At 37.1% G+C, this 14,010-nt stretch overlaps 1 protein-coding gene across 4 annotated transcripts in view; it reads right to left on the bottom strand.

Annotated features, from left to right (window-relative positions):
• Positions 1-14,010, bottom strand: part of MAPK10 (mitogen-activated protein kinase 10) — a 276,377-nt gene that overhangs the window by 63,713 nt on the left and 198,654 nt on the right. For all 4 annotated transcript variants that reach the window (XM_056111174.1, XM_056111173.1, XM_056111175.1 and 1 more), the window contains 2 exons: positions 13,609-13,774; positions 10,470-10,541 (listed from right to left, as the gene is read on the bottom strand). In XM_056111174.1, coding sequence (XP_055967149.1) covers positions 10,470-10,541; positions 13,609-13,774 — 238 coding nt within the window. The remainder of the gene's footprint in view (positions 1-10,469; positions 10,542-13,608; positions 13,775-14,010) is intronic.

The following is a 14,010-nucleotide window of genomic DNA, read 5'->3' as shown; positions in this document are numbered from 1 at the left end:
CTGATTTCATATAAATGTTTAAGGGGCAAACAAGTCACAACTCACTGAGAATAAAAATAAATCCTGCTTTTTAGAAATGTGAAGGAATTTAGTTTTTATCAGGTGAGAATTTTTCTAAATATTATTCAGATGAACATGACTATTACATACTTGTTGATGCTATGTAGTGTGTACAAAGATCATAATAAACAGGAAATTCTTCAGAATAAATGTGTCATATAGTACTAAAGGACTAGGAATTTTTTACAGAAATGAAAGCATAACTTTATTTTTAATAGCAAGATACTTTAAGTTCTCTAATTCTACCATAATAAATTGAGCAACAAACAAACCTAAACTATTTCTTTAAAACAACCACATAACTATGAAACTAAATATATAATTATTTATAATAATTATATATTTATAAATATTTATAAATATATAATAATTTATACATACTATATTATATAGTTTAGGTTCCATTTTACTTTTGAGTTAAATCAGTAAAGTAAAGACATTGTCTTTTTAGTATGGTAAGGAAATAATACTTTTCTGATTTAAAGTGTTTAATTTGCATCCATCTCCTAGAATATCACTGATATGTATTATAAATTATTCCAGATTGTGTTTCTATAACACAAGAGTACAAGAGGTCATTTAACTAAGTTAAGAAGATAAGATATTATATACCCACATGCTAACTGCACATTACTCATATCAATTCATTTTGTGGAGACTCTTAAATCTTTATTTGCTCATTATTTTCTGACTAAGAGAGGATCACTTCAACTTATCCCAAGTGGTCTAAATTTATTTCTTCACTCGTTTTATATGATCACCAATTAATGAACTTTAATTACTGCACTTGTTAATAATATGGTGAAAATTACAGCAGGAATTGCTTATTACTCCCATAAAGCGAATGAGAAATAGAATTTTAGATGATGATCAATTTTTAAATTATATCCATATGCATGCTGTGACTATGCATTGAAAGTAAGTCTATTGTAGATGCGAGTTAACATAAATCAAACTGATTAAAGATTTCGATGCAAGTGATGTTTCTTATAGTATAAAAGCATAAATCAGTCACCGTAAAATGGAAGGATTTTATTTTTATTACTTCGCTATGAATGTAACTTAACTTCTGAACATCTATAACAAAGAACAGTAAAGGGTGTATCGCTCATTACAATAAAACTGATTTAAGGTAGGCCTTGGCCTATCTGCTGAATGTTTCCTATCTGATACTGTGTTATCCACGTATGCTCTTGCCAGGACACAAAATTACTCTATCATAAAGCCAACTTAAAAACACTTGACTGAAGTCTTAGAGAAAGTCCTCAAGGGAAGGAAGGCACATCATCCGCACAATTGTGTTTGAGACCCAATGGGATGGATAGAGGGTGACATGCAGAGAGACCAATGGCTAAGAAGGATACGATCAGTGCCGGGAAACAACACTGCACCTTTTATCATTTCTCCCATGATGCACCCTACTGACCACATGTCAACTGAAAACAAAAATGAAATGAAGATAAACAGGAACACAGGAACACACAGCAAAACACTCATGCCAAAAAGCAAAGACCTACCCTTTCCCTGACTGAGACAGGCCAATAGCATTATCATGATTGTTTCACAACAGTGAAATCGGGAGCAAGAACGTCAGGGCCTTTTCTCCTACGCAACTGCATCAGCAAAGCCACTCAATGCTGGTTAATAAATGAAAATATTATTTTGCAAGTATAATCAATTGCTAATTGAGTTTCTGATTTAAAGTGTTTAATTTGCATCCATCTCCTAGAATATCACTGATATGTATTATAAATTATTCCAGATTGTGTTTCTATAAGAAATTGCAAGCTGGTGTCCTTTTTTTGGTTCTTCTCTCGCATTGGGGGGAGGGGGGAAGTAGGGAGATGTGGAGACAATTGTGTCCCAACCTCAAAAAAGAAAGGATTTGCCTCATAAAGCACATGTACTCTAACTTATACATATAAAAACATTTCCAGAAGTAAATGGGAAAAAAAAATCCAGTCGAGTATGGATTTTGAGAATATCCTGGCTCAGTTCACTTGACGCCCAGTAACGTAAGCTGTTTCTAAGCAAGAAGTTTTATATAATTATTTTTAAATAGTGTGCTTTAGGCTTAGTAAGAAATGTTGGCTTTCAAACAAGATGGTTCAACACGAAATAAACTATATGACAAAAGAGCAGATGTGTCAGACTGTAAATCAAACAGAGTCCCAGTTCAATGACAGCAGCTTCTCTGCCCTTGCAGTTATCATACAGAACTCGAACCAGCTAGCGAGGGCATAAGGTACACAGGGAGTGGCATAAAAGGAAAAGGTGGCGGCACAAAAGAAGTAAAATCTCTTTCTTGAATTATACCTCGTTACTCACTTGTTCATATTGAAGCCTCAGGAAGAGATAAAGGTAATTCTGATTGGGGAAATAGCCTAGAAGAATAAGGGAAGTTGAGGAGGAGCAAACGAGAAGAAGCATTAAGTTAGCAGCACAACCTAATTTTGCTCCCCTTTGTCTTCAAATTGCGTACTGTAGTTTGTGATGGAGAATTCCTCATGAAATTATTTTCGAAGTGAAAAATCTCACTTGGGGGAAATACAGTTTCCATACCTTTCCTTGACACATAAACAGAGATCGTTGCAAAGAAACGGTTGCAGCTTTGAAGGTGATGACACATCCAGAGAAGCAAATTTAGTTTGCTTCCATTTCAGGAAAGCAAGTGACATGCAAAACTATCAGAGAAAGATAGAGCAAACAGTTGTGCATTCCTCTATTATTAATGCATTTTAATTCCAGATAATGTCTGTTTCAAGATTGATGTTGTAGGAATTTTGAATTAAAGGAAAAAAGAAAAACACCTCTGAAGATGTATGTGCTTTAATTGCTAGTATTCTTATCACACTGGTCAAGATGATGAGTAAGGCTGTTTCTATTTAAAGCATTATCTTTTTTAATAGATATTGTGGGGAAAATAATAGAGAAAAAAATCTGCAGTTATGTTATTTCCTGGCAGTATTCATTTAGACATTTGAATAGATTGTTCTGCCACTAGCCTATTTCTACTTTTTATATAAACCTTTTTTTTCTAGAATATTTCTGGCAGATACTCACATTTTTGGCTGCTTAAGACCTAACTTCATTGTTTTCTGGGTATATCTTATTGAAGTTACTTCTCAGATAACAATTTCATTCTCTAAAATTTGTGTGACAGTATTTATCATTTACATATTTTTTAAGACTTGGAAGCATTTTGCATATGAAGGATACTTCCACATTGCCTAACACTTGTAAGTCTTAAAAAAAGTTAGTTATCTATCATGTCAGATCTTGAAATAAAAATACATAAAAGGTTTATTTTATATTTGTTAGTATTGTATTACATTTTATATTTCCACATAGATAAAATAAAGAAATATTTTCAGTGAAGAAAACCCACCAAAGTTCAAGCTGTTTAAACCATTTTAGAACATCCCACACAGTGCATCAAAGTTGGTATTATAGGACTACTCTCCATTATCCTGACAGAACTTACCTGTTCTCTCATCCAAATAATCATTTCAAATTATGCAAATATAAACCATGATCCCTAACCCCCTTTCACTGAATCTAGCAAAGCTTTGACTTACACACTAAAATTTATTGATTTTTTTAATTCTTCCTTTCGTATCTTTTAAATAATAGCAGCAACAGTTATGCTACAATAACAACACAGGACCTAGATGGAATCTTAATAGCTGTATTGCTATATTAACTTATTTAGGTTTTGGGACCAAACGGGCTAGGGCATCACACATGGTGCTGGGGATTAAAATCAGATCAGTTGCAGGCACAACAAGTGCCCACCCCACTGTTCTGTCTCTCTGGCCAAAACCTAATCAATTTAATCTCAATTAACTGTAGATAGCTTTTGATTTATAACTACATATAACTGATATCACTGATATATCACAAAACTCTCCTTTGTATGACTTTGTTGTATACAGATACTCCAAAAATAATGATTTGGAAAAACTTAGGTCAGAACTCAAAATAAACGAATATATGACAAAGTTTTTGTATCAAATAACGCAGATAAATAAACTCAAAACACGATTTGATAAACATGTAATATTATCTTTTTTTTTTATAGTGGTGTGTCCCTTCTATGAGACAATACTTTAAAAACCTTTCCAATTACATTACTTCTATAGAGTACCTATATTTTACACCACCTAAGTGATAAGTTTTATGACTAGAAATTATAAGAACTATGCACATAAAACTGAGGTAGAACATAGACGTATAAATTTATGTTTTTTTTATCTACTCAACACAATCCTATTTCACAAGTTAAAGTTCAGTGCACCAAATTTTATGAATTAGTCATTGAAAGTAAAATAGGAAATAGTTAATGAAAGAATTAGAGACAATCTTCTTATAAGAGGAAGAGAAGAGTGCGCGCTCTCTCTCTCTCTCTCTCTATCTATCTATCTATCTATCTATATATGTTTGGTTATCAAGGAAATATTTCATGAAATTGTCTAGACATTTCAGTGCATACTAACTTAACATACACATTAGAAAGTGGAGACTAGAGTTATATATAGCACAGCAGATAGGGCCTTTGCCTTGCATGTGGCTGACCCGGCAGACCCAGGTTCAATTCCTCCGCCCCTCTCAGAGAGCCTGGCAAGCTACTGAGAGTATCTCGCCCACAGGGCAGAGACTGGCAAGCTATTCCTGGCGTATTTGATATGTCAAACACAGTAACAATTGTCACAATGGAGATGTTGCTGCGCCCGCTCAAGCAAATCGATGAACGGGAGGACAGTGACAGTGACAATTTAAACTTTATTTTAACTACTTTATGCTTTACCCATTTTTTTCACCAAAAAGAAAAAACACTGAAAGCTAAAATATAAAGGAAAACTTTTTAGTTTTATATAAAATCATGGGCTGGAGCGATAGCACAGCGGGTAGGGCATTTGCCTTGCACGCTGCCGACCCGGGTTCGATTCCTCCGCCCCTCTCAGAAAGCCTGCCAAGCTACCGAGAGTATCTTGCCCGCACGGCAAAGCCTGGCAAGCTACCCATGACGTATTTGATATGCCAAAAACAGAAACTGCAAGTCTCACAACTTGTGAGACATTACTGGTGCCTGCTCGAGCAAATCGATGAATAATGGGAGAACAGTGCTACAGTGCTACATATAAAATCATAAAATTAGAACTTACAAAATATTTCAACTAAAAAGAAAAATCACTTCACTGCATTAAAATAGGTTTTATTTTTCAAAAGCCTACACTTATATATTGCACATAAACAAGTCATATTAAAAAATCCTGATAAAAATCATCTTTAAAAAATATTTTAGCATTTTGAGGCTGGAGTGATAGCATAGTGGGTAGGGCATTTGCCTGGCACACGGCCAACCCAGGTTCGATCCCCAGCATTTCGTATGGTTCCCCTGAGCACTGCCAGGTGTAATTCCTGAGTGCAGAACCAGGAATGACCCTTGTGCATCGCCGGGTGTGACCAGAAAGAAAAAAATTAGCATTTTGGTCAAATCATAAATGCTGTCTCTGAATATTTTATGTTATCAACAAATTAAAAACTAATTTCCTAAAATGACCTTATTTCATTCTGCGCATCAATTTTCAGATTTGTCTTTAGTAAGTGGCAATCTATACATTTTACTTTCTTTTTTTATATTGTCCAATTCACAGATAACATTAGATTCTCACAATATTAGAATTTATTGACATTCCAGGAGGCTACTGAGCTATTCCCATTTGGGGAGGAGGGGTTGTTTTTTGGTTTTTGGGTCTCACCCAACTGCATTTACTCCTGGTGGCGCTCAGGGAACCATAGAAAAGGCAAAACCACATGGAGTGCTGGAGACTGAACTGGGCTGGCTGTGTGCCAAGCAAGCACAGGACCTGCTTTACTCTGATTCTAGAAATGTTGATACTATGTATTAAGTAGATAGTGTGTCGATACCTCTGCTATGAAATATATCTTATGAATAACATCATAGTGAATGACTGTGTGCATAATTAAGAAATTAGAAGAGATATTGTGTAAGTGTTCTTTGAATATTAAAAATTTAGTTAACTATTGAATGGAAAAAGCAAATATGCATTTAGTTGTATGAATGGGCTGGAGCGATAGCTCAGCGGTAGGGCGTTTGCCTTGCACGCAGCTGGCCCGGCCTAGCCGGGTTCGATTCCTCCACCCCTCTTGGAGAGCCTGGCAAGCTACCAAGAGTATCTCGCCCGCACAGCAAAGCCTGGCAAGCTACCCGTCAAGTATTCCATATGCCAAACACAGTAACAACAAGTCTCACAATGGAGACATTACTGGGCCAGCTCGAGCAAATCGATGAAAAACGAAAGGACCGTGTGACGGTGCTACAGTTGTATGTATATATACACATATATACTTATTTTTCAATAGTTTAATAATTTTGAACTGACCTATGATAGCTGGATCATGTCAGTAGTTCAAACTTCTACAGGGTATTTTTCAAACTGCAAAGACAGTTTTAATATAGGAAAGTAGCTAAATTTTAGTCATGAATGACAGACTCATAGGATTTCCAAGTTGGTCAAATTGTTTTGCAATTTTTGCTTACAATCTCACTGGGCCCCAAGGGCTTAGATTTTTTAAAAAGACAATATAATGAAGTTCTATGGAGAGAAACAAAGAATTTTGGTTGTGATGACAGCAATATTACATGTTCTTGCCTTGGAATATTAATATAAATTATAATATTTCAGTGCAAGCTATGAAAACCTGTGTTTTTTTGGGGGGGGGGGGGTGGCGTGCACATCCAGTGCTGCTCAGGGCTCACTCCTGGCTCTGTGCTCAGGGGTCATTCCTGGAGGGCTTAATAGACCAGTAGTTCTGGAAATTGAACCCATGTTCAATTCTTGTGCAAGGCAAATGCCCTACCTGCTACACTTCTGCTCTACCCCTAACCTACGAATTTTTATGTCTCAAAGGAATTTTGTACATCGTCAAAGTATCTATTAGCTAATGTTAAACTTTGATATCATTTCCAGTAAACAATTACTGTCCTCCTGTTGTTCATCGATTTGCTCGAGTGGGCCCAGTAACGTCTCCACTGTGAGACTTCTTGTTACTGTGTTTGGTATATTGAATACTCTCGGTAGCTTGCCAGGCTCTCCGAGAGGGGCGGAGGAATCGAACCTGGCTCGGCTGGGCTGGCTGCGCGCAAGGCAAATGCCCTGGGTGATAGCACAGCGGGTAGGGCGTTTGCCTTGCACACGGCCGACCTGGGTTTGATTCCCAGCATCCCATTTCCAGTACGTAATAGATAATTTTTATATGCCAGAATGTTGATAAGATATTCTGTCCATTTATCAATCACTAAATTTGTTAATGAGAATGATGTATGGAGAAGTTCTGTTTTCTGATCTGTTGATTATTTTAAGAAAACTACTCATAAAATGATAACAACTACTGTAGCACTGCACTGTCTTCCCATTGTTCATCGATTTGCTAGAGCAGGCACCAGTAACATCTCACAACAAATTGTGAGACTTGCTGTTACTGTCTTTGGCATATTGATACATCACAGGTAGCTTGCCAGGTTTTGCCACGCAGGCAAGATACTCTCGGTAGGGCTCTCCGAGGGGGGCAGAGGAATTGAATCCGGGGTCGGCCGCGTGCAAGGCAAAATGACCTACCCGCTGTGCTATTGCTCCAACCCCGTAATAATTACATTAAGGATTAATAGAACAATTCCACTCAAAAACAGAGTACAAGGAATCCATTTCTTTCTAGAGACTGCTAGGGTTTAATTTCTTAATGTGGCCATACGTTACGATATTAAATTATACCTTTAGTTACATATATGTACATACATATGTATATAATGAAGTAAGAATTCAAGCCCTAATGTAAAAATTTCCAATGGCACAATTCTAATGCATTGTCTCTAATACTATTTGGTCCTAATTAAAGTAAGATTTTATCTAAGCAATATATTTTCCACTTTACAGGACTTTAAATAACTTTGCTGTTCATTTCTAGGTCCACATATAGTTTCATTATCATATATATTATACAGCTCTCAAAGATCCAAATTATATATAATTAGCAGGAGAGTAAAGGGGATTTGAATGCAAATCTTTACCAAAATCTACATTTTGTGTATGAGGGCTTATTACACTTTTTAGATGACACTTGTTAGAAGTATAAATTTGAAGAAACCCAAGTGGTAGTGGAGAGGGCACCTGCCTTGCACATGGCCAACCTGAGATTCAATCCCCTGAATCTCATATGGTCCCCAAGCACCACCAGGAGTAATTCCTGAGTGCAAAGCCAAAAGTAAACCCTGAGCACCACCACTATGGCCCAAACACAAAACAAAAAACTATACATTTTATAGTTTTATTTTGTCATGACGGACTTTCAGTTCCAAACTTTTTTCACATATTCTCTGCCAGCACTGAGAGTCACAAATACAAACAGTAGATATGTTTCATTTGCTAATTTTCTTGTTAGAAAGAATAGGCAGGCCCAAGTTAGGTTAATTTTATAAAAATATTTTTATATTAAAGTAAGATAATAAAATTCTCATTTCTATATATAAATTGTAAAGTTTCAAGTGTTCTCTTTTTAAGGTAAAGGTAAAGGCCCTCCCGTTGATCGTCGATTTTTCTCTAGCGGGCCCAGTAACGTCTCCATTGGAGACTTTGTTGTTACTGTGTTTGGCATATCGAATACGTCACGGGGAGCTTGCCAGGCTCTGCCATGCGGGAGAGATACTCTCAGTAGCTTGCGGGGCTCTCCGAGAGGGGCGGAGGAATCGAACTCGGGTCGGCCATGTTGGCGGCTTGTAAGGAGAACGTCCTACCTGCTGTGCTATCGCTTCAGCCCATATTTTCAAAACCTAGTATGTGTTTTCTGCGTACAACTCACAGCAACTGAGACATTTTGAGTGTTGAATAACTGCATGTGAGCAGAGGTTGACTATTAGACTAGACAGTTCCATTCTAGAGCTAGTTTTACTCCTGCATTACCATTGGAAGTTAGGGAATATCTCTTTTGTATCCAACTTATTCTAACATGAATACTTGCCAATTGTGGCATCAACTTCTTATTGAATCAGATTTGTATTGGCCTTTTATTTTTACTAAATAACAATCAGAATCTTTCTTTCATATTAAAAGAACCCCTTCACAGAGATTTCTTATCAGTAAAATAAAGTAATAAAGTTATGAAGCATGTATTGATTGCCAGTTAAAGGTGCATAGGTAATATATTGAATTTAGAAAATGTAATAGTTTACTTAATTATTCTAAATCATAGCGATCCCTAAGAAACCATGGCAGAGCTAGAACAGGACCAACAGAAATCAACTCCATCCTGCTTTTTCTCTTGCCATGGGAAAGGGGGGAGTGCCATATCTTGGAGAGCTCAGTGGAACCCCCAACTATGTGATGTGCTGGGGGTCACTCCCTCTTTGCTGCTGTGCCTTGTGGTGAGGGATTGAACCCGAAGCCTTCTACCTGCAAAGAATGCACTCCATCACATTGAGCTATCTTTCTGGTCTCTCAACTCTACTGTTTTAAAACTCAAAATTTCTTGGAAAAATAGCAAATTCAGTCAAGTAAGGGTAACCTATTTAAATTTGCAATTTAAATACTGATTACTATGTTAATAGGGAACCCCATGTTTTCAAGAGGATCTACTGTGTAAACACTCTTTAAGACAGGATATAGTCTGTATTGCAGACCATAATTCCCAAAAGTAGAGCAAGCATATGGGGAAAATTGTCTGCCATGGAGGCAGGGGGAGGGTGGGGAAGGGGGGGCATACTGGGAACATTGGTGGTGGAGAATGTGCACTGGTGGAGGGATGGGTGTTTGATCATTGCATGACTGAAACTCAAACATGAAAGCTTGTAATTGTATCTCACAGTAATTCAAAAATAAAAAATAAAAAAAATTATCTAAACATAAAAAAATGAAGACTGGATATAGTATCAATAGTAATTCAAATAAATGAAATGTATCAAAAAGCATAAGATGTCAGCAAGGAGATCAATTATAATCCCTACATGTTGTAGAGGCATGATATTTTTAAAAAATAGATAAAAATAATTGCAAATAGTATTTGTTCTAGTTATAAAGATAAAGCTATTTTTAACTATTTAGAATCTGATGCCCTTCTTTATTTATGAAAAAAATTGTTGATATTTTTGAGTCACAGTCAAGAAAATAAGTGAAAAAGAAAATGTCATTGAAAAGTTAATTAAAATACATCGTTACAGTTGGTAGGCTTTTGTACAGCTCAAATTTTAGAAATCACCTGGTTATCTTTTTAAATCACAATTATACCACTTACCCAACTTTTTGCTTCTATCTTTACTCTCCTGGTAAAGTCATTAAGTATTTAAAGGAAGAATGAACAAAACAGGAAAAGGTTCAGCAAAGGTACAAGGATACAGTCCCTTCCCGGAAAGAGGATTTTGTGGCGAACCATTTCTCCCATAATGCATCCCACAGACCATATATCCACTAGAACAGGAGAGAGGGAGGTGAAGAAAAGGGAGGAAAGCACAGTTAACTAAAGTAGTTGATCTTTGAAGGAAGACGAAACAGAACAGTTTGGTTAGAAGGCACAACTCTTCTCCCACCAAAAGCCAAACAAAAAAGGTCATTCGTATTAGCACTATACTCTATAAATAAATTCTAATGTGAGAACACAAGTTAACATTAAGAAATTACTCTGCATCTAATATCACCACTCAAGTGCCATAAAGATCGGCACTGGTGACGTGAAAAAGTAGCAGCTAAATCAGAAACATCATCCCATGATGGCCAAAAGCCACCAACAGTATTTCAATATCATTTTCAGGATGGAAAGAAAATGATCCACTGATGAGGGGGCTATTTCCATTTTCTATTGCATTCAGCAATATGGGACAGGATGGCAAGAGACTATTTTCTGTTTGTTCAGAATAAGGCACATCCAACCAAGTCCAAATATGAGGAAATAGCTACAATCACGGTTTAAAGTAGAAGTACTGGATGCCCTGCTATTTGTGGACTCAGGAGTTGTCCTTATAAATAAACATCACTTTCCTTTGAAACACTGAAGGAAATCTACATATGATGAAAACATGCCTATGAAACAGTCCCCTGTTAATGAATGTATATAACGTGTCAAAACTGGTTGTCAATGTATATGTGTCTATATTCCTCTCTTGTCAGATTTGGTTTTTTTGTTTTGTTTTGTTTTTGCTTTTTGGGTCACACCCGGCATTGCACATTTACTCCTGGCTCATGCACTCAGGAATTACTTCTGGTGGTGCTCGGGGGACCATATGGGATGCTAGGAATCGAACCTGGGTTGGCTGCGTGCAAGGCAAATGCCCTACTCGCTGTGCTATAGCTCCAGCCCCTCTTGTCAGATTTGTTAATTAAACATGCTTCACCTTTTCTTACCCAACTTTACCCTTTTCCCGTTCCTTTTACAACATGGACAAAGGAAACTTTGGGGCACAAACATTAGGCTGAAATGCTCCACAGGAAAGGAAGACAGGGTTAGGATGCATAGGAGAAGCTGAACATGCCTGAGTAGAAGCAAGCAGGTATTTCTGCATGATAACCCTCGGGAAGCCAATTAAAAACTCTTGAAGAGCCAATTAACAGAGGCAGTACTTGCAAGTCTTTTGAGTCTTGAAAAGGGAGGAAATTATATGCCCTCTGTGGGGCAGAGATCTGAAAAACCAAAATAAGCTTGTTCAAATTTCCCAGCTTCATTTCTGACACTGTAGATGTTTCCCTTTCGATTTTTTTAAAAAACTTACTTATGAATAACATTTACAAATATTTTATTTCTCGAATAAATTGTATGTGATGTTGCCACAAAAGAGGGCTAGATTTGCTTCCTCCATGTCGAAAGACACCAGAATGATGCCATTTCCTATCAAACTGAATCTGACCTTCCCAAGAACTAAATTCTTTTCCTCCTTATAAATGGACAAAGCTGATGTCACAGAAATTTTTTTAGCCTTTCAGTGGCCAGACAATTTTCAAGAAAAGTACCCTATAGCATATAATGGAAAAAAATCAATAATTATTATGTGGGATTGGTAGACTGCTAGGAGTTAGTAGCATTGTCCTCCCCTTGTTCATTGATTTGCGGACACCAGTAACGTCTCCATTGTGAGAGTTGTTGTTACTGTGTTTGGCATATGGAATACGCCATGGGGAGCTTTGCAGGCTCTGCCGTGCAGGTGGGATATTCTGTAGCTTGCCGGGCTCTCCAAGGGGAACAGAAGAATTTAATCCGGTCAGCCACGTGCAAGGCAAATGCCCCACCTGCTGTGCTATCACTCCAGCCCAGCTAGGAGTTAATAGAATAGAATATAAAATAAGTGTACATATATAATTCTAATTGAATGCAGTCTTAGTTTCTAAGTATACTGCACACATGATCTTTAATATGCCCATTCATTGTTGGACAAATGCTTAAAATACTATACTGAAATGCAAGGTATTTTATAAACCTGTCTATCTTAATCAACAAGACAAAACTGAATTGGAACACTTTTTTGAGGGGAAAATGATTGGGCCACACCAGCAGTATTCAGAACTTACTCCTGACCGCGTCAGGGAAACTTTATGCGGTATCAAGGATGGAACCAGAGTCCACCATGTGCAAGACAAGTGTGTTAGCCGCTGAACGATCTCCCTAGCCCCCAAACTGGGATACATTTAGAAGAGCCTTTCCACTTTTCTTTGAAAATATCCCAAGATATTAGATTTTTCTGATGAAAGTGTGAAATTTACTGTTCTTTCTCACAAGTTTTTGAAATTTATAGAGACTTACTAGCCCCTCACTAGTCTAAATATTATTTACGGAGCATGTTAAAGGATTAAAGAAACTCTTATCCAACTTGCATTACTTAGATTGTCCTAAAATGATTATTTGTTGAGCACTTATGAAAGTTCTCTCTTTTCACATTTGTGGTATTCTTTGGCTTGTTATTCCTGATGACTGGAGCCATCCATCTAAGAGATGACAGCCAAATGATTAAGAGCAATACATAAATGATTTTCTGTTTCATATTCAGTTTGAGGGAACCACACAGCAACCAAATAACAATTTTGCTCAATATCTCTAGCATGTGTACTAATCAGCCTCCACTTCACTGCTTAATCAGGCCCCATTTACAATTCTTTTTAGCTCCCACAGTTTGGTGTTTTAGCAAAATGTACTGCTTTGCTAGAAACATCCTTCAGATTTTTAATAACTGATTCTAGCTGGTGTTTAAATAAGGCTGAATGTGAATGCTAGAATCCTATTTAAAAAATAAAATCCATATGCACGATAAGAGCATATAATTCGTGGCTATCTGAAACATGCGCTCATTAATCCATTTTTTTTGAGGGGCCACATCTGGCTGTGCCCAGGGCTTACTATTGGCTCTGCACTCAGGAATCACTCCTGGGACCATATGGGTGCTGGGAATGAACCCGGGTTGGCCATGTGCAAGGCCAACACACTATTCACTCTACTATCGCTCCAGCCCTACCATTACTTCATATTTCTGTCTGCTGTTGGAACCATCCCTACCATTCTCCTTGTAGCCCATTCCCAGGATGACCTCTGGGGCTCTGTAGTAACGTGTCACCACATAAGGGGTCATCATGAAGCTTGTGCCTGCAGTCCTGGCCAGTCCGAAGTCGAGAATTTTCAGTGTACAATCAGACTTGACTACAATATTACTTGGTTTCAAATCCTAAAAAAAGAAGATAAGAAAAGAAAATTTAAAAAAAAAACAGTATGGGGACCCGTGGGGATGGATGACGGGCACTGGTGGAGGGATGGGCACTTGATCATTGTATAACTGAAACCCAAGCACAAAATTTGTAAGCCTATAACTGTACCTCATGGTTTTTCACTAATAAAAAAAGAAAAAAAATGTTAACTTTCAAAGTGAATACAAAAAAAAAAAAAACAGTCTGACATGGAATG

Source organism: Sorex fumeus, unplaced genomic scaffold, assembly GCF_029834395.1.
Source record: "Sorex fumeus unplaced genomic scaffold, SorFum_2.1 ptg000013l, whole genome shotgun sequence".
Taxonomy (NCBI): domain Eukaryota; kingdom Metazoa; phylum Chordata; class Mammalia; order Eulipotyphla; family Soricidae; genus Sorex; species Sorex fumeus.
Note: the sequence above shows the minus strand (reverse complement) of the source record. Positions and strands in the feature narration are given on the sequence as shown.